This window comes from Perca fluviatilis, chromosome 6 (genome assembly GCF_010015445.1).
Source record: "Perca fluviatilis chromosome 6, GENO_Pfluv_1.0, whole genome shotgun sequence".
NCBI lineage: Eukaryota > Metazoa > Chordata > Actinopteri > Perciformes > Percidae > Perca > Perca fluviatilis.
In genome coordinates, this window is record NC_053117.1 from 31,093,467 (window position 1) to 31,117,813 (window position 24,347).

The 24,347-nt window shown below is 39.7% G+C and overlaps 1 protein-coding gene across 3 annotated transcripts; it reads right to left on the minus strand.

Annotated features, from left to right (window-relative positions):
• Positions 1-1,706: 1,706 nt before the first annotated feature.
• susd2 (sushi domain containing 2) lies at positions 1,707-24,282 on the minus strand. 3 transcript variants are annotated; one of them, XM_039804194.1, is made up of 15 exons: positions 23,899-24,282; positions 23,431-23,629; positions 22,881-23,029; positions 22,247-22,604; positions 21,162-21,363; positions 20,554-20,639; positions 20,183-20,451; positions 19,353-19,496; positions 18,562-18,714; positions 17,728-17,979; positions 16,388-16,666; positions 15,882-16,058; positions 10,181-10,277; positions 3,198-3,267; positions 1,707-2,561 (listed from the first exon to the last, which is right to left on the minus strand). In XM_039804194.1, exons 1-14 carry the CDS (start codon positions 23,966-23,968, stop codon positions 3,228-3,230), a joined length of 2,475 nt encoding a protein of 824 aa, XP_039660128.1. In that variant the 5' UTR covers positions 23,969-24,282; the 3' UTR covers positions 1,707-2,561; positions 3,198-3,227. The 3 variants fall into 3 exon arrangements, with proteins under 3 accessions (XP_039660128.1, XP_039660127.1, XP_039660129.1); XM_039804193.1 differs by lacking the exons at positions 1,707-2,561; positions 3,198-3,267 and adding an exon at positions 4,407-5,835 and having other exon boundaries at positions 23,899-24,281; XM_039804195.1 differs by lacking the exons at positions 1,707-2,561; positions 3,198-3,267; positions 10,181-10,277 and adding an exon at positions 12,849-13,173.
• Between the last annotated feature and the right edge of the window lie 65 nt (positions 24,283-24,347).

Genomic DNA, 24,347 nt, shown 5'->3' on the forward strand with positions numbered 1-24,347 from the left:
ATGACAATTTGTAGCACTGTCGAAATAACTAACCAGTGACTGTTCAGCAGTTTAGACGCCAGTCTGAATGACGTGACTGAAACAAAGTGAAACTCCTCTTCCCTTCAACATGAATATGAATAACAAGAAATTAACCTGATGATGCTGCGGCTGTTGTGTCTTTTCAATTAGCGCAGGACTGAGCGAAGATGGGCATCTGAATACTTATGAGATTTTCAACCTTGTGGGTTTAGACGTGCTGAGGAAAAGACAAGAAATTATAAATCACAGCATTGAGAATTCATAAATATCCTGAAAAAAGACAAAATAAAGGAACTTCCACACCCCCGCGACATTAATTGCACACTCCCAAGCAGGTATATGCACAGCGCATACTGAGAAGAACACACAGATACTTCAAGCAAGTGTGTCTAGACAGTAAACAAGACCTGCCTCTAGGGCCTAGAATGTGGGCTAACTACTGTAGATATATATCTGAGTGCAGAAGTCTTGAAAGTGAGCAAATGTCTACATAAACAAATGTGAGTTGGTCATGTCATGCACTTGTATTAAAATCGATATAATATGAGCAGACAAACACTCTACTTGCACCAGATTAAATGAGTGTGAAAAAAACACAGATTGTTGCAATAACTGAGTATTAAGATGTTCTTAATTAAGGCACCAATGTCAGGTAAATATAAAAGATGAGACAGAGGCGAGTTCGGGCTACTGTCAACTGATATGGCTTCATTTGAAAGGTGTCTGTGTACTACTACTGACAGAGTTTCAGACTGTATGCACAACCACACACAGGCACACACAAACAAATCCTTCGATGAAACTCCACGTACACAGAGCAGAGATTTAATTCCTTCTTTATCATATCTGTGCATCGGACAAGTTCCACAGTGCACGATAAGGAGAAAAAAGGGGGAAAACACAAACCAAGCGTGAAGCAATATGTGCCTTTTGAAGTTGCCTTTCTTCTTGGAACTAGCTTTGGCATAACGCGCCTAGTTAAGCAGATCATTAAGTGTAATGGTTGGGGAGGATTGCAGAGCTTTATCTCTGATGTCAAGAACAAAGTTCTTGATGATCTGGGGGGATTCTGGAGCTGGATTTGATGGGAATTCCCATGCTTGCTGGGACAGTTTACACGTGCTAACAGACAGGTGCTATCATAAATCTAGAGTCAAGGAATTACTCACTCAGCTTTACATACTGGGACTTAAGGTATATGGGGATAGTTATCAAGTTATCCTTTGACAGATTATATCTACAGTCTCGATTGAAGGTTCTCCTTTGGATAGACGCCATGTAAATGTCTGGCAGTGATATGTGGCAATGAATGAATGACTTCAATATATCGTTATTGTAAAACCTGTTGCTAAAACAATGCAAGAGATGCCAAATCCTAAAAGGTCTTTGCCTTTGCCAGCTCAGTATTGAGTAAATAAAAGACCACACAACAATAAAACATGTGGCTTTAAATGAGATGAAACCAAATCACAAGGGCTGCAGGTTGCACTCAACTTTGATAAAGAGATACGGAGAGCAGTGAAGCAGGGTCACAGGAATTTTTGTGTTGGTAAGGAATTAATTTAATCAAAGGGGAAACCAGGACACAACTTCATTTTAGCATGCCATGAAGCAGTGCCATGATGCACATCTTTATTCATGAGAACACTTGATCTGTGCATAAAAAGCTTTTGAAAATGGTTTGTATTTTTTTCAGTTGAGAAATCAGAGGGGGAATGTTGTTCGAGGATTATCATCACTAAAATGGTTTCTCAGGATGAGAATAAGCATTGAAAATATTTACCCTCTAGGCAAATAAAAGGCCACCGCCAACAATTCTTTCTTTTTTTTTTTCTCCTCACTTCTCTTTTGTCAGTGCTCTCCCCTGCTTTGCATTTGAATTGCTCCAAATCGTGAAATCGCTTCCACACAGTTTGTGTGTTTATGAAAACACAACTTTCCAAGCGCTTGCAATGAATTTATATTTGGTACAAGCTACGTAGTGCATCTCACTCCCCTGGCAATGTGGCCCTCCACAAGCTTTCCATGGAGCTTTGTCCCCCCTGGTTTCCACAGTGCCGACTGATTGATTCGCTCTATAATGGCTTCCTGTGTTGGGCATGGTCTAGGACCAACATCTGTAAGGGTGGATTGGGCATGCTGGGTTTGTTTTGCTCTGCTACGCTCATCTGTGGTGTAGTAAAGTGAGGTATCTGCCTTTTCTGTGGCCTGGGAGAATGACGTGCTCCATTATAAAAAGAACTGACTCCAATGAAAAATAAGCCTTGGGTACTACCGACCGCTGGTCACTGAGTGGATTACATTGCCTCAGGGGATTAAGTTCAGCCTGTGATGTTGATGACTGAGAAGGGGGAACACTAGTAGCTGGTCTGTGAGTGATACATTTATACTGAGTGTTAATGTCGGGAGCAGTTTGTGTTTAAAGGGCCACTTCTAGGTATGAGTCTTCACAGAAGCTGATGTTCAACTTTGGGTCGTAGAGTGGACTTCAGTGTGAGTTCTGCATGCCAATAGCCAGAGCTCTGAACAGATCGGTAGCACTGTTTAAAATCAGAAGAAAAAAAGATTATAAATATTTATTTTGAATATTTAGAATCACAGCACAGAAGATGGACAAGGACAACACAGCAATAATAAATTGGTAGAAAAAATCAATTCAGGAAGTTTAATAATAGTGAACTCATAAAATGTATATAATTGAGGGTCTATTAGAAACATGGTGTGAAATGTAAAATTAGAATATAATAGAATATTTTTTTTTTTATAAATGTGTATGCTGTATATTGATATGGGCGAGAGAATTTTGTTGTTGGTTGGATTTGACTTATATATGTCACACGCCAATTACTTGCTGTTAAAGATGTTTTAATTTTTAAGTATAACAAACAAGTAATCAAGCTTGTGTCTTTATCCACTTTAGGATTAGCAGACTTTGCTCAAATCTTCTCCCCAACACAGCAGTTCATAAGTGTTCACGTTGCCAGTAACAAACTTTAACACAAAACTCTGTGTTTGTGCAAACACCTTAATCCTGAAATCCATCTTTATTATAAACCTACGCCTTAAAATTAGGAGTTAACATCAGAGGGTGCTGCTCAGCCATGAGGTATTAGGAGGTAAGGGACAAAGCACACCTGCAAAGCTGGAGTTGACATGAAACAAAAAAAATAACATACCCAAAACAAAAGCTTCATCCAAAAGCTGCTTCAGAAGCCTTTCTTCATTATCCAGGGATGTGGAGCAGATCTGAGAAATGGGAAAAGTCCCACGTGAAAGCAACAGGCTTCCACAGACAACATTAGCATTTACTTGTGTTTTGAATTTGACTGAACTAATTATGCCGGATTGTTGGGATGATAAGCGAGCGTAAAGATTCAGGGTTAGTACAGGCCCCAACAGAGAAAAAAAAACATCTACTTTCATCCATACGCAATTAATCAGCTTCTGACTCTGCAAACAGACACAGCAGCTTGCTCCACTGCCTCTCATATAAGCACCGACTGACACATGAAAGCAGGGAAATTTTGCACCCAGTTAGGAGATTATACACTGAGTCAAATCTGAGCTGATACTGTAGAAAGACCTCAGACAGCGACACACAGGGAGGCTTACTTGTCCTTTATGAGGGTATCAGGACCTGTTTTATTACCAGGTAACACCACATGTGAAGTGGGTGCACGTGGACTCATTTATGATCGTAAAGGACATTAATGTGTTTTTGTTTTTTTATGTGAAAAACAATAGGGTCCCAGGAGTCCCTGAGGCATGACGGAGACGCAACAAAAGTCAGTGTTTTGCAGGAGCTGGTTACGGATGGAGCATTGCACAACCTCTATTTAGGAAACAGTGTTCACATGCGGCATAAACTTCAGAGCCTTTCAAGTCCAGCAGGCCAGGTTATTTCAATTAGTCCCTTCTCCTTCCCCAGCTGGACCCCCACCTATCACTCCCAGGGATCAGCCACACAGGACCATGTCACTCTGTTTCCTTTTAACCCCACACACACACACACACACACCAAGAGCTTTGTTTTGGAAAAGGAGAATTGAGTCAGGTTCAAAGTAGAGGAGAAGACCGCGGGGTAACATGAGATGGTGGTCTGTCCAGCAGGGCATGCAGCTGTGCCTGACGATGCATGCCTGCTGGCTTGAAGTGGGGAAGATCCTTTATTTCTTATTTCTAAACATACACATAGATTCTTTCTCACACACTCTCTCTCTCTCACACACACACACACACACACACACACACACACACACACACACACACACATACACACAAACACTCAGTCACCGGATAAACAGCCAGTTTGTTCAAAATAAAACTACGCAGGATCTTTACTCAATAACACTTATTAATTTCACTTATTTTTAATGAAAACATTTAAAGATACATTCAATCAATTAGTGTCTTCAAATACAGATACAGTCAAAGAAAGCAAGTGGTGACAAAAGTAGGGCTGACCCGAATGCTTACTTTTTTTGTTTTTATTATAATTACTGTTATATATGCATTACCCTAAAATCCAGACAAGCCCATGAAATAAAAGAATAGTAACACATTATTCATTTATGCATCAACATTAAATATAATTAGTTATTCTCAGACAGAGTACTGTGTGTGTGTGTGTGTGTGTGTGTGTGTGTGTGTGTGTGTGTGTGTGTGTGTGTGTGTGTGTGTGTGTGTGCCAGGGGTGGCGCTGCCCCGGGTACTGAACTCGATAGACAGACAGACGGAAAAACATGTCCCGGCCTGCCTCACTTTACTGCTAGCGCTTGGCCTGAGCTATTATCGAACGTTACTAGCAGTGAAAGTTAGCGTTTAACCACGGGAGCGCTAGCAACTCGGCTGCAACTATCGGATGTCGAAAAAGTCTAGCGTCTGGAATAATTTCTAAATTTGCGAAGATGACAACCATAATGTCGAGTGCTAAATATACTAAAGAAAACAGGCATATTACAAATCTACGACTTTTGGCAATTTACCTGAAAATGATAAGTAACAGCCTAGCCGTGAAATAGCATGATTGCCAGGCCTTTTAAATTATATGTTTATATTTTTTATATGCATAATTTATTTGATGTCAAAGCTTCAAATAAATTCCAATACTTCCCACTATAGCTTCGAAGCCCAAAAATTGATATTCAGGACAGCCCTAGCAAAAAGTGTGACCTTTATGTAACATTTGTGAATTTTTCTTTCTCACTCAGCAAAACCCTTCCTTTGACTGAAGGCTATGAGGCCACACAAATGCGGCATATGAGTTCAAAGTCTTTCAACCAAGAAATGATCAGGTTCGCTTCACATTTGACATGAACATGAACACATCTGGTCCTATTTTAAACTGCACAGGAGAAGGGAGTGTTGATTGTAATGATGATATCTCTGTGTAGTATTTATACAGTTCTCTCTCTAGCGAAGATCGGACGTTCAGTCATGCACAAACAGGAATATAAAAACAATCATCAGCATTTTTTCCTTTACCTCAGTACCCTCAATCCTCACCCCATGTGCCATTTACCACGACCTGGAGGTTTTCCAAACTAAACAAAAGGGAAACCATGAGGCCAAACAACAGGCTAATTAGAGCCTGAGGTTTTATCCTGATAGGGTCAATAGGCCAAGAGAAGACCACTGTCCTGAAGAACAACACGACTGCATATGATTTCCAAATACTCAGCTCTAAACACATTCGTTGCCTTAGGCTACAAAGTTGAAGGTTTCAATGTGGAGTGGTATGATCCATAATCTGAAAGAACTTTGATGGTTTAGCAAGTTTGTTCTTGAGTCACCATCTGGTCCTCTTTTTTCTCTCTGAAAACACAAATGAAACAAGACTCACTGAAACAACTTTAGAATTTAAGAATTAAAATGAAAAAGAAACAAACTAATAATAAGAAGCACTTTTTTTTTTAACACCATCACGTCTATTTAGGTATGTCCTTATTTCAAAGCTGATTATCCTCACCTTTCCAAAGTTATTTTAGGGGAAATAGCCATCCAGACTGCATGCCCTGCTGCTCCAGAGTTGAATAAGTGACGTAATGGGGAACACTTATTTAATCAAAACTGACCGCAGGAAAATTGTCTGGTGACCTTGCATCAGGGCAGGGATAATATTCAGCTTGGTTCTTAATAACAAACCTTTATTGCTCTTATTAATAGTGTTTTATTAACGGTGCATATAAAACTTAGGCGTTCATTAGGGACACTTGCAAAACAGGCATAAATGTTGGAGGGCAAATGTACTGAGCCCTCCCATGGTATTTGAATTAGTAACACAGTTGGTTTTTGATGTCATATCCATGACTTTACAGTGAAGAATTACAAGCTCAGGAGGATCATCCTTTGAACTTGATCAAGCAGCGATCATGAGGAGACACGTGTTGCTATAAGCATCTGCTCAATGGCGGTTTTAATAAAACACAAACACTGCAGAAATATCTCTTTTCTGATATTGTGCATGTACCTTAAAAGATACATTCACTTTTTTTTTCAAGTCTGTCTTTAAACAATACTCGCTTACCCATAGAGTACTGTATTGTTCCTCCTCTCTAAAATGACCATGAAAACATCCCTTCCTAATGCATATTTAATGGAAGAGATGGGGAACAAAATCCACAGTACTGTCTCTCTGCAAAAATTGCACACTCAAGTTCAGTTGAAGCTAATATGGGGCTTCAGCGGTCTCAGTTATCAAGTCAAATCAAGTGATTATCTTCCCAGGTTACAGCCTTTATAGCATAAAATCCCTCCAGCGCAGCTAAGCAGGAAAAAAAACTGTCAGGGGAAACACAAAGGAGGAATTTTGTACCAAAAACACTAACTTTAGAAGATACCTGATTGATTTTCAGGCTGTTGAGGCCTCATATTAGCTTCAGCTGAACTTAAACGGTTATTTTTCACGAAACAAGGACTGACTTTGTCCTCCATCTCTTTGATTGGAGGCACGGGAAGGGAACAGCCAGTACGAACAGGAGGAATGATTATAGCCAGCAGAAACTATTTCTGTTACTAATATTAAAAACAATCCCAAGCATGCCACTGATGAAGGTCCCACGGTTTGCCTGCATCATCCCAGCCAGTAGCTAAAACCATCGGGAACAACAGCATTTCCTTTTCAAATGTGGCTTTTGATTATAATAATTCACTTTTGAAGTGAACACTAGCATCGGCAGAGAGAGAGACAGTGGGGGAAAACAGCGTGTAGAGCCTGCATGCAGTATTTTCACATCTTACTCTTTGAATTAATGGTTTATTTCAACCAAACAAGAGTTGGTGATTGTTGAAACAGTGGAAAGACTAACCCAGACTGTTTTGTTGATTTATATTTTGTCTCTGTGCTTTCTTCATAAAAGACCTCAATAGAAGTTTTGTATGTAAATAGATGACATTTGGTACAGCCCTCATGGACACCTAAAACAGAGCTTTAATGCTTTAAAAAAAGATCAGAATTTCATTATATTCAGAGATCACCATCAATGAGTCAAGAAATTAGTGGCTTCCCAATCTCAGCACTAATCCTTATTGACTCTGTGATATTTTTTTTTAAATGCTTTTGAGAAGTTCCATCATATTTCTTTTTCAGATACACAAGTCAGATACTATTCTAGACATAGATGGCATTTGGTGTTGAGACCTTTTACCTCACATTGATAAATGTGCGTCCTCCCTCACACCTTCGATCCGTTCTGAACCCTTTACCAGGTTCTGACAAAGCCCCTGTCTACCTTTTTGATGTGTCATATAGCAGTGGAGTAGACACACACACACACACACACACACACACACACACACACACACACACACACACACACACACACACACACACACACACACACACACACACACACACACACTTACATCTTATGGTGTAATGACTTTCTGACTCCTGTAGTGAGCTGCCAGCAGACCTGTTGAAACCTGCGGAGTAACCCTAGATGTGGAAAGTACCCCTGCAAGTCTGAGTCTGAGTCACAGGTTACTGAGGCACAGGAGGCCTTCCCTATCTACCTGCCGCACACATACTGTACACATGCACACACAGAGTTGTGTAGTATCACTGCTTCTTTCCTCCAGACACGCAACCCAGACATGATGTGAAATACAGTAAGACCCCCGCTATTTCCATCTTGCTATGCTTCTGATGTTGGGAGGAATCAACTGTGTCTGCACTTGTTGGTATGTGTTTGTGTGTGTGTTCATGCATGTCAGTGTGACCGGACACTCACACTCAAGGAATGTATAAGATTTCTCTTTACGCATTTAGGCTACTGTATGCACAGTATGTTTCCTGGCGGTGTGTGTCTTAGGGGGTCTCCTATACTAGCATGTGTACCAGCATGTTGTGTGTGTGAGATCACCTCCCTCACATCTGCAGACCTCTTGACACTCTTCCTCTCTTTTTACACCTGGCCTCTCATGATCAAGGCTCAAAGAGAGGGCAGGTGTGCTTGCTCCTTGACCCCACGACTTGAAAACACAGCAGTTTCATCGCCCGACTGCCCCAAGTGCTGCTGGGAGCAGGGGGTGGCTCTTGACTCCAGACATCCATCTTTTTCCTTCCCCTGCCGGAGTTATGGTGGGGGAAAGCCCAAATGAAGTCTATGAGCCCATAAAACAGGCCTTTAATTTGCTTGTATACGCCCAGGAGTACTGTTAGCCTCCAGTTTCTCTGGACTGCAGTCATAAGTATGATCCCACAGGGTATATGGGTTTATTTGGTTTGATCAGATCAGAAAGAAAATTTATGAGCAAAAGAGGCTGGGACATGTTGGATATCAAACGGGCAGGTGGGATTCATTGCTTTTGTGTTTTTGTGTCTTTGTTGGCGCTGCAAAGGGTTTTGACTGTAGGGAGGAAATGGGAGGGGAAGAAGACCTCTAGCTATGTATCGGTTTTCACAAGATAGCAAGTGCCTCCTATTTCCAACATATAATATCTCTTTTCAAAAGACCGAATGAAAGATGACTGGAGGCCTACCGGACAAAAAGAAGACATTATTTGTGTCATAATTCAGTATTTGTCTGACCAGTGGAGACCTTACCATCCGTGGTTTGTACTGAGAGAGGTCGAGAGGCAGACAGCCAGAGGTTTTTAGTTTGATTCTACAAATCGGTTTTAGTCTCAGTTCTAAACCTTCTGCTTCATTAGTGGCAGAGTCTGCCACTTCCACGCTGTATTTACAGTGTACAGCATTACACACACACACACACACACACACACACACACACACACACACACGGAAATATGACAAATGAAGATATATTCTATGGTAATCAGAAAGGCAAGGTCTCACAAGAAACAAAGCATGCATAAGTGCATCCAATGTTATTATTTCTAATAACTATTTTTTTTTAATCTCATTTATATAGTATAAGCCTCACTGCTTACTGTGCTACAATGCTAATGCATACATTTCCTACCGCTTTACATTAAAAGCATTCAACTGGCGAAACACGGGTTGGCTTTTATCATAAAGCAGTCACAGGAATCCAATGTTTGTGCCGCGAACCGCTTCGTTCATCAAAACTGTGTTTCCAAAACAACCAAACAGCTGTAATTTTCAGAAAGAAGGACCAGACACAACGAGTTGGTAGCTGAGGAGCTGCAGCGGGCAGGCTGCACAGCTCCAGCTTCTCAGCAAGGTAACCACCTCTTTTTACTGTGCCTTGCTGTTGTGTGGAAAACTACTACTGTCTTCTTTATGAAAACACCGGCTGCACTGTAAACAGATACACCACTTCCTCCTCTGTTGTATTTCTGACAAAGAAGCTCCCAATCTGTTGGGTAATATTTTGGCTTGTTGGATATCTATATCAAACGTCTTAGCTTACCAGGAACTTGGAAATAAATTCAATAGCCTAAAAGAAGCCAGTAGAGTTATTTATTTACATCGCAGGTCGTGAAACAATATTTACAGAGACGGCAGGGTGATATAAAGACCTATGAATGCAGCCTTATCTTTAAAATTAAGATAAATAATTAATCTTTTGCAGTAATCAAGTGTAAAAGACAACTTCCATAGAGGACCTTATAAGTCCTAACACTGATTTAATATTTGCTTCTTTTATATTTCTTATTTCCTATATTAGATTTTGTAGTACCAGTGAAATAGAGGAATGGATTTTTCTGTCAAGTGAATCATGTGTGAACCCACCTGTCCTGTTTCTTGTTGTGCAGGTGGATCATTACTCCCATCGTGACCAGTGCGGAGAGGGAACCAACAGCCCCAAGGGAAAACCCCACGTAATCATCTGTGAATATCATACCAGCACAGAATTAGTCACCGCTATCCGCCATCGATCCATCTACACAATCTATCAATCTTCCACAGCTTTTAATATCTGGATCAATATAAAGTAAAAAAAAAAAAGGCAACCAGGAAAGCATTGATGTTAGAAGTAAGAGCATGAGGGGAAAAGTATTGACATTTTTTCATACCAATTGAGCTAATCTATCTGAAGTTATCATGCAAGGGGCAAGACAATTTTCTGTCACTACATAAGTGACCAATAATTAACCACACACAGTCTGATACAGCATTCTCTTTTCAAGCCCCAACAAAGCTCTGATTGGTTGACTGTTTCTCCAACTGGCCAAAACAATCATCAATGAGATTTTCTGGCTGCATTAGCCCATTTGGGGCAATGTTACAAATTATTAAGCAGGACTGCTTTATGACCAAATCTTATTTCTATATGAGTTTCGCATCAATGATTTTCCAGACAATTTGCTTTAGCATGATGTATATCAATATCGCAATATAAAATTAAATGTACTGTGACAGTGTATTTTACCCACATCCCCCACTTCTAGATTCAATAATCATAAAAATGATCAGATCAACTGTGATTGGCCTGTGAGCCTATTTCACATTTACATGAATAAAAAAATGTTGTTTCAATTACCAAGGGCATCAAACAAAACAAAAATGAAACATTGGCTTTAAACGCACATAATGAGCACAATGCTGGATGATGCAGCCTCCATTTGCTGGATTTTCCCAGCAGTTGCCTTAACATTGTTTGCGCTTGCTTGGGTAATACTGTGATCAAATTAGAACATCTGAAACTTTCCTTGGGGTCTTGGCAAGTTCAGCGAGCCGCTTTCCAATCTATTTGACTATTCATACAGTGAGACAGGAGTTATTTTTTAAGGCAGACGTAAGTATACAGACGCTCTGAGGAAGACAATTATCAAAGTACCGTCATCCTTTAACGCATGAATGCACGGACATATGCCAAGTGGTGTAGATGTTTGTCAGGTAGGCACTGCAGGTGCTGGTCCTTAAAAATGTCATCAGCCTTGGAACATCAAACACAAATGGATGCAGAGGCACAGTGAAATACACACCCACATGTACAAATATTCCCTGAAGTTTCTAAACCAATCAGTTTCGCTACACTTGGCCAGGCCTTGGATGCAACAGCACTGGCATCAAACTGCTGGATGCTGAAGCCTTGGGCATCAGTGCGACAAGTGGCACAGAGTATAATTGTACCGGGAGCATGTGGAGGACTGGCAGTCAATCAGTGTTAATGTTCATTTTTTTCTGCTGGCAAACCCCCAAAGCTATCTCATTACCCCCCTGCCCACATTGATCAAATAGTAAAGCTCCAGGGAGCAATAGCACTCAGTTTGGACCATTACACGTCCAGTGTGAGGGGATTAACACATGACAGACATCATGGGGTTGGACTGAACAAGGAACAGAAAAAGATGGCAGTGTGTATCATTTATCTCTATCATCTGTACTTGGATGCAAATAGATAAAAGTGATTATATTTACTCAGTTCCCGACTAGGAAAATTCACACTGCATTAACATTGTAAGATAGGGCATCCCTTGGTGGAAGTCTGCGCTCTCCGAGTGCCCTTCCAGTTGTTTTTTTTACATGCAATTCCTACAATTTGCTACAAATTAAAACTCAGAAATGTACATTTCTGAAGTCATACAATCCCCTTTCCAGTGTTTATCTTCCAAAGAAATTGCAAACAGACGATACCAATCAGAAATCCAAGACTGTTTTCAGAACCCTAGCACGCCCGTGGACCCCCGAGTTACATTCTTATCTCAAAAAGAATTTCTTAAGATAGAGATGAGTTCTTTTGACGGAGCTGATATCATCTCATGATAATTCTGTGACTCTTTTCTCTCTGGTAACATGGGTGTCTTTGTACCAAGCTATTGTTATATGTATATGACCCTGGCTGACTTAATTTGATGGGTGGAAGTATTCTTGGAATTTGAACCATGTGTCAGACGGCAAACTTCAGACATCAAATGTTCCATGTACCAAGCACCCAGTTGGATAAACACACTGAAAAAAACAAAAAGCCAAGTAGTAGCCAACTAAAACATTGTGTGTCTGTAAACCTGCTTGTTGACTCCATCCATGGTCAGAGATTCATACCCAGACACTCTTGGAGGAGTTTATGAATATAAAGTCTACACACAACAGCAGCAGCTCTGGAAGATAAAAGTGTCCACAGGAATTAGACTCAGCTAACCTTTCTTGTGGTCTGAGACTCTGAGGCCCAGGTGTGTGTGTGTGTGTGTGTGTGTGTGTGTGTGTGTGTGTGTGTGTGTGTGTGTGTGTGTGTGTGTGTGTGTGTGTGTGTGTGTGTGTGTGTGTGTGTGTGTGTGTGTGTGCGTGTGTCTGAATATTAATGTGTTAATGTTTTCATACAAAAAAGTAAAGAAAGATTTCCATTCATGTGCCTTATAATCTCGGCACTGACAATCCTGCCATGCTTTTAGATTGTAAAAAGTGGTTAGACATAGTTTTTAGGTTTGAGATGCACTTGTCTTTATTTTCACAATTCTCTGTCCTATTTAAAGACAGCAATCAAACAGCACCACCCGCTTTACATGAAGCAAGCAAGCACATCCACGTCATCAGTGAGAAAGGCAACTTGTAAAGAAAGAAAGAATAGGAATTAGGGCACGACAGAGAGGTAAGAAAGCCTGTTTAGCGGACCTTCCCAGTCAGAGACATTTGTACATTGTCAGAAATGGCCACATAAAGACAGTAAAGTGTGAGCAACGTGACTGGTTTTACAGTCTCAAGCTGTTGGTTGGCATTTTAACAACTCATTCTTCTACATAAGCTGCATTAGATGTGTCTTTACTGCTCCATCTCAGGGGAATCTGAGAAGAGAACCACAGGCAGAAAACTGAGTTAGGTTTTGTCTTGCAAGCCACGTCAATTTTTCCTGTGAAAATCGCTCTATCCCTCTCTGGCAGCTGTCCCCTTGTCTTTAATCACTTTCTTCTCCTCTGCGCAGTGAACTCTATTAATATTATAATGCCATCAATGTGTGGTGATCCTGTCATTGTAATGCATCTGATACTCAACCAGGAATATTGTTTTTAAGAAGACTGTGAAAAGGCGCAGCCAAGCTAGTAAACTCTATAACTTTGTCTCCCATGGCCCTGTTTGTGCTTTAAACAAAAACACTGCAAGGACTTTCTATCCAAACCCCACCCTCACCTCTACAACACTCCCGTCTTTCCAACCAAAGATATTAACAGTGATCATCACAATACACCACGCCTCTGTCTAAAGTCTAAAGTGGTTAAAAAAAAGCAAGTTGACAAGCACAGCAGCAGGTTATAATCCATCTCCAAAAGGTGGGGCTTTGGGTGATATTCATACAGAGATTTACTTCTAATAGAAGGGACTTAGTGTCCCCTCAGCTGACAGGCGCCATTTCAACATCGGCTCATTAAAGTGACTCAGAGAAGAAGTCAAACTGGATGCAGCGACGTTTGTTGTTGAGTGGCACACTGCTTTCATCTTGACTATGACTCCAATTCTCTGGTTGTTCAGCCTACACATCACACTGCAGTGATTCATAGAAGGTGGGAGGAGAGATCGGTCAGGGCGTCTCCTTGCTCAAATTGTTTTTAGTGTTGTTTACATGGCCATAGGTCCCATTTGAATGGTGGAGGTAACAGCTCATGCAACACCTTTCATTGAGCCCCTTAGGTCATGTTGACAGTTGTTAGCTCTGATTTGTGTAATGAGTGTCAGAGCAAATGAAAGCTTTGTCACGTAGCTAAAAAAAAAAGAAAAAAGAAAAGGCCCAGCTTTTTGGGATGAAGATCCACCTCACATAATATGATTCCGTTTATCTGTATGTACATGTTTGTGTCATATGAGACTATATCTATCTCCCACACTCACAAGTATAGGTACTTTTTAAACTTTCTGTGTACAGTAATTAGCTGCTGCAATAAGGCCATAGAAATGAGATTCACAGATAAGGCATGTGAGCGGTAAGTAAAATGAAAGAAAAAAACAAAACAAAAAGGATCCCCTGGCTTAATAAGAAACATGTCTAAACAGCTATGCACTGGATAACCAAGTTATGAAGATAATATGTTTGCCTAATAAAGGAGTCATGATTGATTGTGTCCAGCTGTGACCCAGCCGGTTGTTACACAAGCCTCAAAATCTGCCATATGATGTCTATTCATCCCGATTACGATCAAGAGGAAGGCTCTGTTTGCAGCTTTAACAAAGAGAGGATGGAGGACTGGGGTGAAGCCACGAAGGGATGCAAGTAGAGGTGGATCACAATTCAGTTTCTCCGCTTCCTCTCATTTCACTTAGCCAACAGGTCGATGAAGCCAAAACCCTTGAAATTCTTGAAACCTGAGTATGCTTCTTTTTGTATTCTTCCCGAACTAAGTGATTAAATATCTAATATCATCCAATCTTGCTGTGCTGTTACCTCTTATTTTTCGAGGTTTTCTAAAACCAGCCTGCTTCACACCACACAATAGCACAAAAAGAGGCATTAATCTGCTCTGTCACACTACGAATATAGTGGGAAATACTGCCACCTGATGGTGACAGCCAACAGCTACAACAACACTCTCAGAGACTTCTCGGTTGGGGTAATGAATGAAACCATTAGAGGGACCCAGGTGCTTCCAATTTACAAACAGAAAGCCAAGCCAATCCAGGTTCAGAAGTTTACAGCTTTGTAGCTAATGGTCTGCGTGATCAACCAAAAGCCGACTCAATTGAATCTTTGCTTTCAAAGAGACTGGATGAGAAGAAGAGGATTCCCAAAGTCCCTCTCAGTTTTCATTAGAGGATGCTGCCAATCACACTGAATATGAAACATGTGAGGAGTTAGTCAGTAATCAGTACGTAGGTAACTTCATTTATGTAGTGCCTTTCTAGAGCAGTCATGGGAAAGTGCTTCACAAGTGAATAAAATAAAATGAATAACAAACTTCACACACTGGTTAGAATGATACAGACAAAAACAAACAACAGCCAGTGAAAAAATAAAGGTTTTGCACATTTTAACCAAATTTAAATTATATTAAACTTGTAATGGAAGTATGTCACACTTAAGATTCCTACCCTCTGTGCAGCCATTAGTTTTCAGTACAGTTAGTATGAAACTCAACTTAGTTAACATGCCTGAGATAAATAATTATTAGTAAATATGTCATCATGTTGTAATGTCATTGCCAGAAAGGACTGTTTTGAAGTCCCTCCTTTTTTTTTATGATTATGTAAAGGCGGTGCTGTGTTAATACAAAAAAAAAAAAATCTAATTCACATTAAGATCCTCACAACATCCATGTGTGCTAAATAAGCAGTTGTCTTATGGGTTTATTTCCAAAAACATAGCTCGTGAATGAAATGCTAGTATCCTGCAGCTGACTGCAACTCTGATGTCAAATTATCAGTTAACATACCACCTAATATTTATAGTAGACTTTTTTAGATATGAGTTAGGGAGATAGTGGTGCTTTTCTAACACACATCAGAGTAGCGTTTCTTGAACTCAACACAACCAGCTGTTGTTGTTTTGTTTCATGTAAGAACTAACCTGTTATACAGTAGGGTTGCTTTCCTGTCCAGGTCCCATCTACCAGACAAGTGCGCTCAGTTGAACCGTACAGTATGAAGCCTTTATTGCAGGTGAAGCTCAGAGTGTTCCTCTCTAGGTAATCTGTCCCATTCTTCATCCCATTCCTGGGTGTGAGAAGCCAGCCACAAGACACCACTAAAAGAACAATACCACTTTCAAAAATCAATATTAACACGTTATGCTGTCTTAACTAATAACAACTGAATGTTTTTGATAGATATGCAGATGTATGAACATAGATCATTTCAAAACTAATGCCTTCTCTTCATTAACCTTTTTTATGGCATGATATTTCTGTGGAGTATGGCTGAATTCCTAGCCAGACACACACGACTCTTACGACTCTATGTCGGCATTTTTCAGGTATTTCCATTATCTTTTTTAATATAAAACAAGCAACAACAATGTGTAATACAGTCGCATTTGAGCATTAACACAGATCTTGTTTCACATGGCACTGTTACCTGGCTCCAGAGCTTTTATTAGGGCCAGATGATTTTGGTAGGCCCTGAGTGTGGCGTTTCCCATTGTGAGGCTCTGAGTGGTCAGGGTATCATATTTACAGAACTTAGCTCCTTCTCCAACGCATATTGTCAACGTGTCTGCCACCAGAAGGTCATCAGGTCTTTCAGGTTGAGAAAAGGCAGGAACAAAAGTATGATCGTGGCTTGGTGGGAAATAGTAGGTATCCAAAAGGTACTTTGAGTCATATGTGAAAAGGGAAGACTTCTTTGAAATGTTCCCTGTGGATACAAATAAAACACCAGTTAAGACATGCAACCATATTAGATTGTTGGTTATAAAACCAAATTACAAGTTTCAGACTGATGCTAAACCAACTGAAATGAATGTCAGTAGTGGTAGTTGGGATGTCAGAAGTATCCATAATCACACGACAAACACCCTTAATTGCATTACAGCTTTTACGCAAAGCACATATAGGAAAACCTTAAAAAAAAACATTTCTAAGAATGGTTAAACAAAGAGACTGACTAATAACAAACTTATTGGGTTGTCATAGCTACTTATCAGAAATGGCCAACCACATGTATGGGAATTATTGCCACAGCAGCAAATATTTGACCAATCTGACCGCTTGGTTCAAACTACTTATTCTCTAAAACATGAAATTGAAAATGAAAGGATATGAGGAAAGCTATAATTTGGAGATACAATCATAACTCTAAGGGATCATTGCAGGACACACACAGTATGCTGTCATGTTTTTTTTCTTTTGGCATGGACTTTGATGCATACAAAAATACCAGCAACAATGAATCAAGTAGTTCCCACAAGATTAGGCTGGGTGTTTGCTGCACTTACAATGAAGCAAATGACTTCAGTCAAAAGGTCAAGCGCATAAAAAGTCAGCAACTCACCCGTTTTGTATTGTGATTAAAGCAGAGACATTATTATTATTATCATGTATGCATGCGGTTTGGCCCAAACTGTGCTCCAGAGATGTGGTTTCACTTGCACTGTATGGTCACAGCGCCTGATATCTCTCTGTAATCTATTAAAGCTGCGCTAACTCAAAACACGTGCCTTGTTTTCTTTCTGTGCACTGCTAAAACATTTGTCAACGTTTTAGCCAAACGTGGCTCAAGTATGGTTTTCATTTATAGACATAAGGATGGGTAATTATTAGCAAATCATAAGATCCCTTCTTAACATGCAACATTACAAAATGTTAAAGAAAGTTAGATATTTCTGCTGTTTTAAAGGGAAAACTGATTATTATAGCACTGATCAATAAAACTGATGTTTGCTGTTTCACACACAAGTTCAAGTCTTTCACACTCACAGCCAGCTCCAAAAGCGAAGATCTCCTCCGGCGTGGCGTCGGCTGGGGAGATGATCTTTCCTAGTTGGGTCAACAGGTCATCTGATGGGTCAGAGTTCATCAGACCGAGGAGACCCTGAGTGTGGTTGGTAAACTCCGTTGGAAGCAGGACGGTCACTGCCATGGCTCCTTCATGTACACGAACCTCCATGGCAACTCCAGAGAGGAAGACTACTGTCACATTCTGAAGACTGGGAGCGAACACAAATACTCCTAGAAAAGAGACATTGCGTTTGTATTTTAATAGCTCATTGCTGATCTTATTAAACATGGTAAAAAAACAAACAAAAAAACATGAATAATCTATTAACCAATAACAAATAATCAAAACTTTTACATTACACAGTGGACAAAAAACAACAGTAATATTGTTGATGTCAATACAAAACTTGAGAGTATTATGAAGTATATAGAACAATACATTTAGAGGAGAGTGACCAGGTGTTAAAATAGATTAAAATATTTCATGGTATGAAGTTCTTTATATAAAAAAATTTAAACAGCTATCCAGAGTTAATGAAGTTGTGTGCAGCTGGTGAGGAGTGTCTAAATCAGTGGTCTTCACTATTATTTTCATGAGCGCCACACTGATAGGACAAAGTCAATAGGAGAGCCACTTTTACTGCAAAGTATCAAAAGTTACATCCAGTCATAAATAGCATGTCTGCTTGTCAATATGTCATCCCTAAACATACAATATAATATAATTTTTTTTAACCATCCAAGAGCACTAGTGTTACTCATTGCGGGGCTCGCGAGCCCCGCAATGAGTAACACTAGTGTAAATCATCTCACCGTGTAGGTCCATCCATCTTTGCTCGGTGAAAGGTAGGACCTTTTGGTTCCTCAGCACCTGAAGGTGGCCCTCTGCTAGACGCACCTCGATGAAATCAGAGGCTTTCTCCTTCATAGCCACGGATGAAAGCCATGTGGCTTTGGCCAAGGTACCTTGGTGGTCAATATAAACATCACATTGTTACAGATATGTAGTTATGCTACCATGTAGACGTATTCTGACGTTAAGAACGGTTTTATCACTGCTCAAGTCTCTGCAGTATCAAATAATCCAGATGTTTGATTTTACTGATCTAATAAGGAGAATATTAATGACATCTAACCATCTGCAGTCACTTGGCCCATGGCTGTTGGGTAATGGCTTGGAGGAAATTCTAAACAATGAAGCTATAACATCTGTTCTTTTTCACCACATCTGACTCCAAGAGATACTGAGCGAAAGCAAGAGGAAACTAACTTTTATTTTACAGCACCAACATGTTTCACTCACACAAGGACCTGACGTCACATGCTCTCAGAACTGTGTAAAAGAAGAGAGGGAGCCTTAAATGCTTCGTAAGAAAAGAGTGCAAAGAAAATAGTGCAAGCAAAAGAAGACAAATATGTCTGAGCAAACTCTAGAGGGCCACAAATAAAAAAAAATAAAAATAAAAAAAGATAAATCAACCATAAAATAGGTCTCTCAGAAGAAGTCCTAGGAACAAGTTTCATCCAAACAAAGCGGCTATAGTAGCAGCATGGGGATGAAAAAGGGGAAACAGACAGGGCTTTCACATCAAATTTGGACTCACCGTTCTTAAGTTTCACCTGTTCTGTTCTGGCCTGAACACTCAGCTCTCTGTCTGGCGAATACACAAGGTAGAACTCTCCTTTGCCATTGAAAGTGAAGCTGAGGCCGTCAAACGTCATGAAATGTGGATCCCCGAGGACAACACCTGTGAGGCGTCAACAAACAAATCAATAATGCTCTCTAATTTCTTTCAAACAGTACACTGCTGATCTCTCATTCTTCTATCAGTATGCGACTTATCGTAGTGTTTATAGTCTCTGGAGAGCAGGTAGTCGACTGTATGATCTAATATATTTCCACATCTTAACTCTCAGTCGCGGTCTGTAATTCATTTACCTCTCCTGGAAACTGATCTAGTATTACCTGGTACTCTAATGTCCAATTAAAAACAGATGAACTATTTCTTGGCATTTGTGATGTACTTTTTGCAGTCTCAGTCAAAACCAAAATCAATCTCTTCATTCACTAGGTTTGATGTTGAAATTTATAATATCCTTATCTTGTCCAAGATGATTCTGACAAAACAATTTGAGTCACAAAATCGATGTGACTTAGACATAAGAAAAAACTAAACATCTTCCACACTGGAAAAAAACTGTCCATTTGTTTTCATTTTCAGATGTTTTTGTGGACTAAATTAGTAAGTCACAAACTGATCATGGTAGATGAGCAACTAATGAACCAGAAATCGGAGTTCAGATACAAATCAACTGGTTATTTAGGTCTTAATGTGCTGTGGTACTGTGCTTGATTATTAGTTTTCATCTATGTTGTGTTAGCATGTTGTGACAGTCTTATTTTGTTGAAAGCAGTCTTTGTGAATGGTCTCACCAGCTCTTGGGGGCTGGTAGTTGCGGCACCCGCTAGAAGGTCGAAGGTTTAAGTAGATGCTGCAGTGGTCAGACCACAGGCAGCAGTAGTAGAAACTCATGACATCGTAAAGCCAGTGGGAGTACCCCGGCACCCGTGGTGGCTCCCTGTATGGAGGTGAGCCCCAGTCGTGAGCCCTGTCTGGGGTGCTGCCACCGGTCGAGTCTCCCGTCAGCACCAGAGCGCCTGTGCGATCATAGCAACACTGCTGCCCCGATCCATGCATAGGACTGGAAATATATAAAAGAAAACCATGTCAAAAAGTGAAGATATGTCTCTATTTACACTTGTTAAAAAGGTGAAAACTTGATCTGTCCTCTTGTCACTCCTACCTGGCCTGAATTGCTCTGACGCAGTGGACGCTGCCTGGATGATAAGTACACACACTGCCCCTCTCAATGTCACAACTATAGTCAGTCTGAAATAACACAGTGAGTAAAATCAGTCTCAATAACATAATAAATGTGATTCGATATGATTATGAAAGAATCAATACTTACTGATCAGTGTCAATCCTGTTGACTCTAATGAAGTAAGTGACGCTGATCACATTCGTTCCCTAAATTAATCCTGACAGTCCTTGTTTCTTTATCATCATCGTTATACTATGCAATTGAATCACAGCAATGCTTTTGTTTACTTCCTGAAACTCTGATCATACTGGTCACAATGTGGCTGTCATTGTTTAGTATATTGTTACTTTTTTTTTTTTTCAAGAATTTAAGGTAAGACTGTTAAATGATACAGAAATAGCCTTTTTGTGAGTGAAGTATTCCTTAAAGCAAAGCAAATGTTTCTGTTATTTTATACACTAATTATAGAACTGTTATTATTGTTACTATAGATACTACCTAGACTACTTTTTCAACTGAAAAACTAAAATAATTAATAATTAAAAGAAAATAATATAATAATACCAGAGTCATTATAGTGTACTCACATGAAACCTGCCTGTGTCTGCTCGGGCCTGTGCCAGAGTGCAAGGACAGTCAATGAGCTCATCCAGGAAGTTGGGCAGCTTCTTCTCCAGGACGTCCCACTGCAGACACTTGTTCCTGGCCCAGGCTGCAGAGTCATCTCTGAAAGCCTGCTCCAGGTGCCAGGCTAAGACATGACCTCCACTCCAGAGCCCCTGTACATCCCTGCATATAAAAACAATTACCATTCAAAGTTACTTTGACATAATATTTCCCTTAAATATGATCTAAAAATCAAAGTTCAAGTTAGGAATTAAATTAATTATGTGAGTCCAAATCCAAACATTTCCCAGAGCCCGAGATGACATTTTGCTTGTTTTTTCCCTAATCAACAGTAGAAAAAGGCAAACATATTCTATAAGCATAGATGTAGCAGCACCAAATCCTCATATTTGAAAAGATGCTATGATTGGCATCTTTTCTTGCAATTTGTTGAATAATAACAAGACAGAACATTTTTAAATACATTTTCTGTCAATCATCTACTGTAATTGTTTATGATGAATAATTGTAGCTGCCTGTGGTCTAACCAATACTGAACTCAGCCCATGCTCATTAAACTACTGCTATGTTGGTGATCACCTCCATGAGTCAGAGTAAGGCATGTTGGATTTTACAGCCAGGTGTATGTGAGGATCTGGTGAGAAAATCCAGATCAACTCTTTGCCATATGAGTTAACAACAATGACTCGGTACTTGATTATACTAAGTATACGTTTTTTTTTTCCTTTTTTTTTTTAAAGATTATTTTTTGGGCATTCTTCTGCTTTCATTTTGATAGGACAGCTGAAGATATGAAAGGGGAGAGAGAGGAGGGAAACCGGGCCCGCTGCATTGAGGAGTAAACCTCTATATATGGGCACCCGCTCTACTAACTGAGCTATCCGGGTGCCCACACTAAGTATACTTTAAAACAATTTGCAAATACCGTCCCTGTCATTTTTACGTATTTTTCAAAAGATTGAGCTAATTTATAACAGTTTAAAATTAGCAGCATTACAATTAATTTTCAGATATTTCTACAATGTTTTACATGTAGTATGGATACCTTGCTCCGTCTGACTTAGAACTAGCAGTGATGCGGATATTCCCCAACTCCCAGTCAGAGAAGTCCTTTGAGGGCTCGGGGATAAAGCCGAAGGCACCAGTGTTGGACAGATTCCTGCCCAGAGTGTATAGATAGCTCAGCTCTGCCTGCAGAGAGGACGATCCATTCACCTCGGCCTCTGTGCTCCCCTTGAACTCTCTGTAACCCCACAGCTCTATGTTGACCTTCTCTGCTCCAATCAAAGAGCTGTTCCATGTCATCGTAAGCCGTCCTTCCATGTTTGGCGTGCCGTAGTTCAGCCACTGTCTTGCATTCACCAAGGTGACTTCAAAGGCAGGGTCTGCTTTACTAGGGTGGACTAACACAGGGAAAATCTTTTCACAGTAGCACCATTTGATATTTTCTGAACGGTAAAAAATATATTGATAAAATGACATCTTAAAAGCTATAACTGAATTACTGAATTCACGACAGGTATTTTTTAAATAGCATTTTAAATATACTTTTTTAATCACTGATCCTCAATCATTACAGTTTATTATGGAATTAAAAATCAAACAAATCAAATGAAAGGTTTAGGTGTTTGTTAAATTTAGAGGTGGAAAATCTTATTTGAAATATTTCAGCAACATACCTGACAAGTACTCTCCAGATCTGTCAAAATGTATTCCGTCTGTTGAGACGGTAAATGGTATCCAACCTGTCTCGTACAATAAAGGAGAGATGCAGTAGCCGTGGCCTTCAGAATCAATAAATCCTTCTTGTTCAATCTCACCTTTGAACCTGCAACAGAAACAGATAAACTTGATTTTGTTTTGTTTTGGGGCTACACAATACTTCTAATTTGTTCTTGATACCATTTCTCTTCTGCAAAAACTCTGCCATGCTATGGTCAATTGAATAACTTTTTTAAGTACTTTCACACAACTTTTAAGAACTAAACATAAAAAAAAATGTAATTCAGACACACATATCACTTACCAATACTTTATTTAATAGAACAAGTAGGCTATCACAAAACAAGATCTACTGCAAAGCATATGCACTCAGTCATAAAAAACACAACATGTGAAGTGCAATATTTTCCACATTGTGGACCTGTAATTGAAATAATCCCATGATGGGTGTATGCCAAATTTGGATCATGGTGTGCATCAAAGGTCACTTGTACAGTAGACACAAACCTGCAGAAAAGGTGCCCACCAGGATGAAGGACCAAACTGAGGATCCTGAGAGCTCTTCCACCCAGCATGGAGCTGGAGTGAGGCGTCACCTGGAAACAGGACTGGTTGTAGTCTGCACAGCAATTCTGCAAAGACGCACAGGTTGCATGGCAGGAGCATCCCTCCAATACATCTCCACACTTTCCCCTGCATGTTTGACCTAAAAAAAAAATAATAATAATAATTTATCACAAAGAAAGTGTAATGCTGTCAAAATCTGAATTTTATGAAAAATTATAACCTATACACACATACCATATTGCATTATTTGGTGTGTTGCATCTAGTTATAATAAACTAACGCAATGCAAAAAGTTATAATAGTCAACAATTTGTTTCCTCTAGGAAGTGGAAATAGAAACGGCCATCTGAATTTCAACAGCAGCATATTAATCTTTAGTCCCAAAAAATACCTTTGAAAGTGACTTACCAGCTGTTTTAGATGAGCAAATAAGAATAAATCCACAGAGAAAAATGGTCTCACTCAAGTGTGCTCTCATGTTTATCTTTCAAAGACAAAAACTGCGTGAACAACACACATACTTTTCTGTCCAACACATAGACTGTATATTCCAACACCATGCTTGGTTGAAATCTTGAGTTGTGCAGTGTATCAAAGGTCATTCGAATAGCAAGTAGGCTACTCGAGTTTCCAATGGCAGTTATGAAGTTATATATTAACTTAACTTAACTCATTAATTTACCAAAACACGATATATATGCTTCGCAATATGCACACTGTCATGCTTTTCATTTCATTTGTATTTAGTAATAGCTCGGTTTAACTTAACCGTTATAACGCCTGTTTATTTCGGTTTATTTACTCACGTTGCAATAATATAATGATATACTCTCGCGAGACATTGCTGTATTTTAGCA

What these genes read in the sequence shown, in the direction of transcription:
- susd2 (XM_039804193.1), bottom strand. Translation starts at nt 23,968, where the DNA reads ATGAGAGCACACTTGAGTGAGACCATTTTTCTCTGTGGATTTATTCTT. An exon ending in GGTGGGCACCTTTTCTGCAG is followed by an intron (nt 23,030 to 23,430) that starts GTTTGTGTCTAC and finishes TTTCTGTTGCAG; the next exon opens with GTTCAAAGGTGAGATTGAAC. An exon ending in CACAACAAGAAACAGGACAG is followed by an intron (nt 5,836 to 10,180) that starts GTGGGTTCACAC and finishes TTGTGTTTTCAG; the next exon opens with AGAGAAAAAAGAGGACCAGA.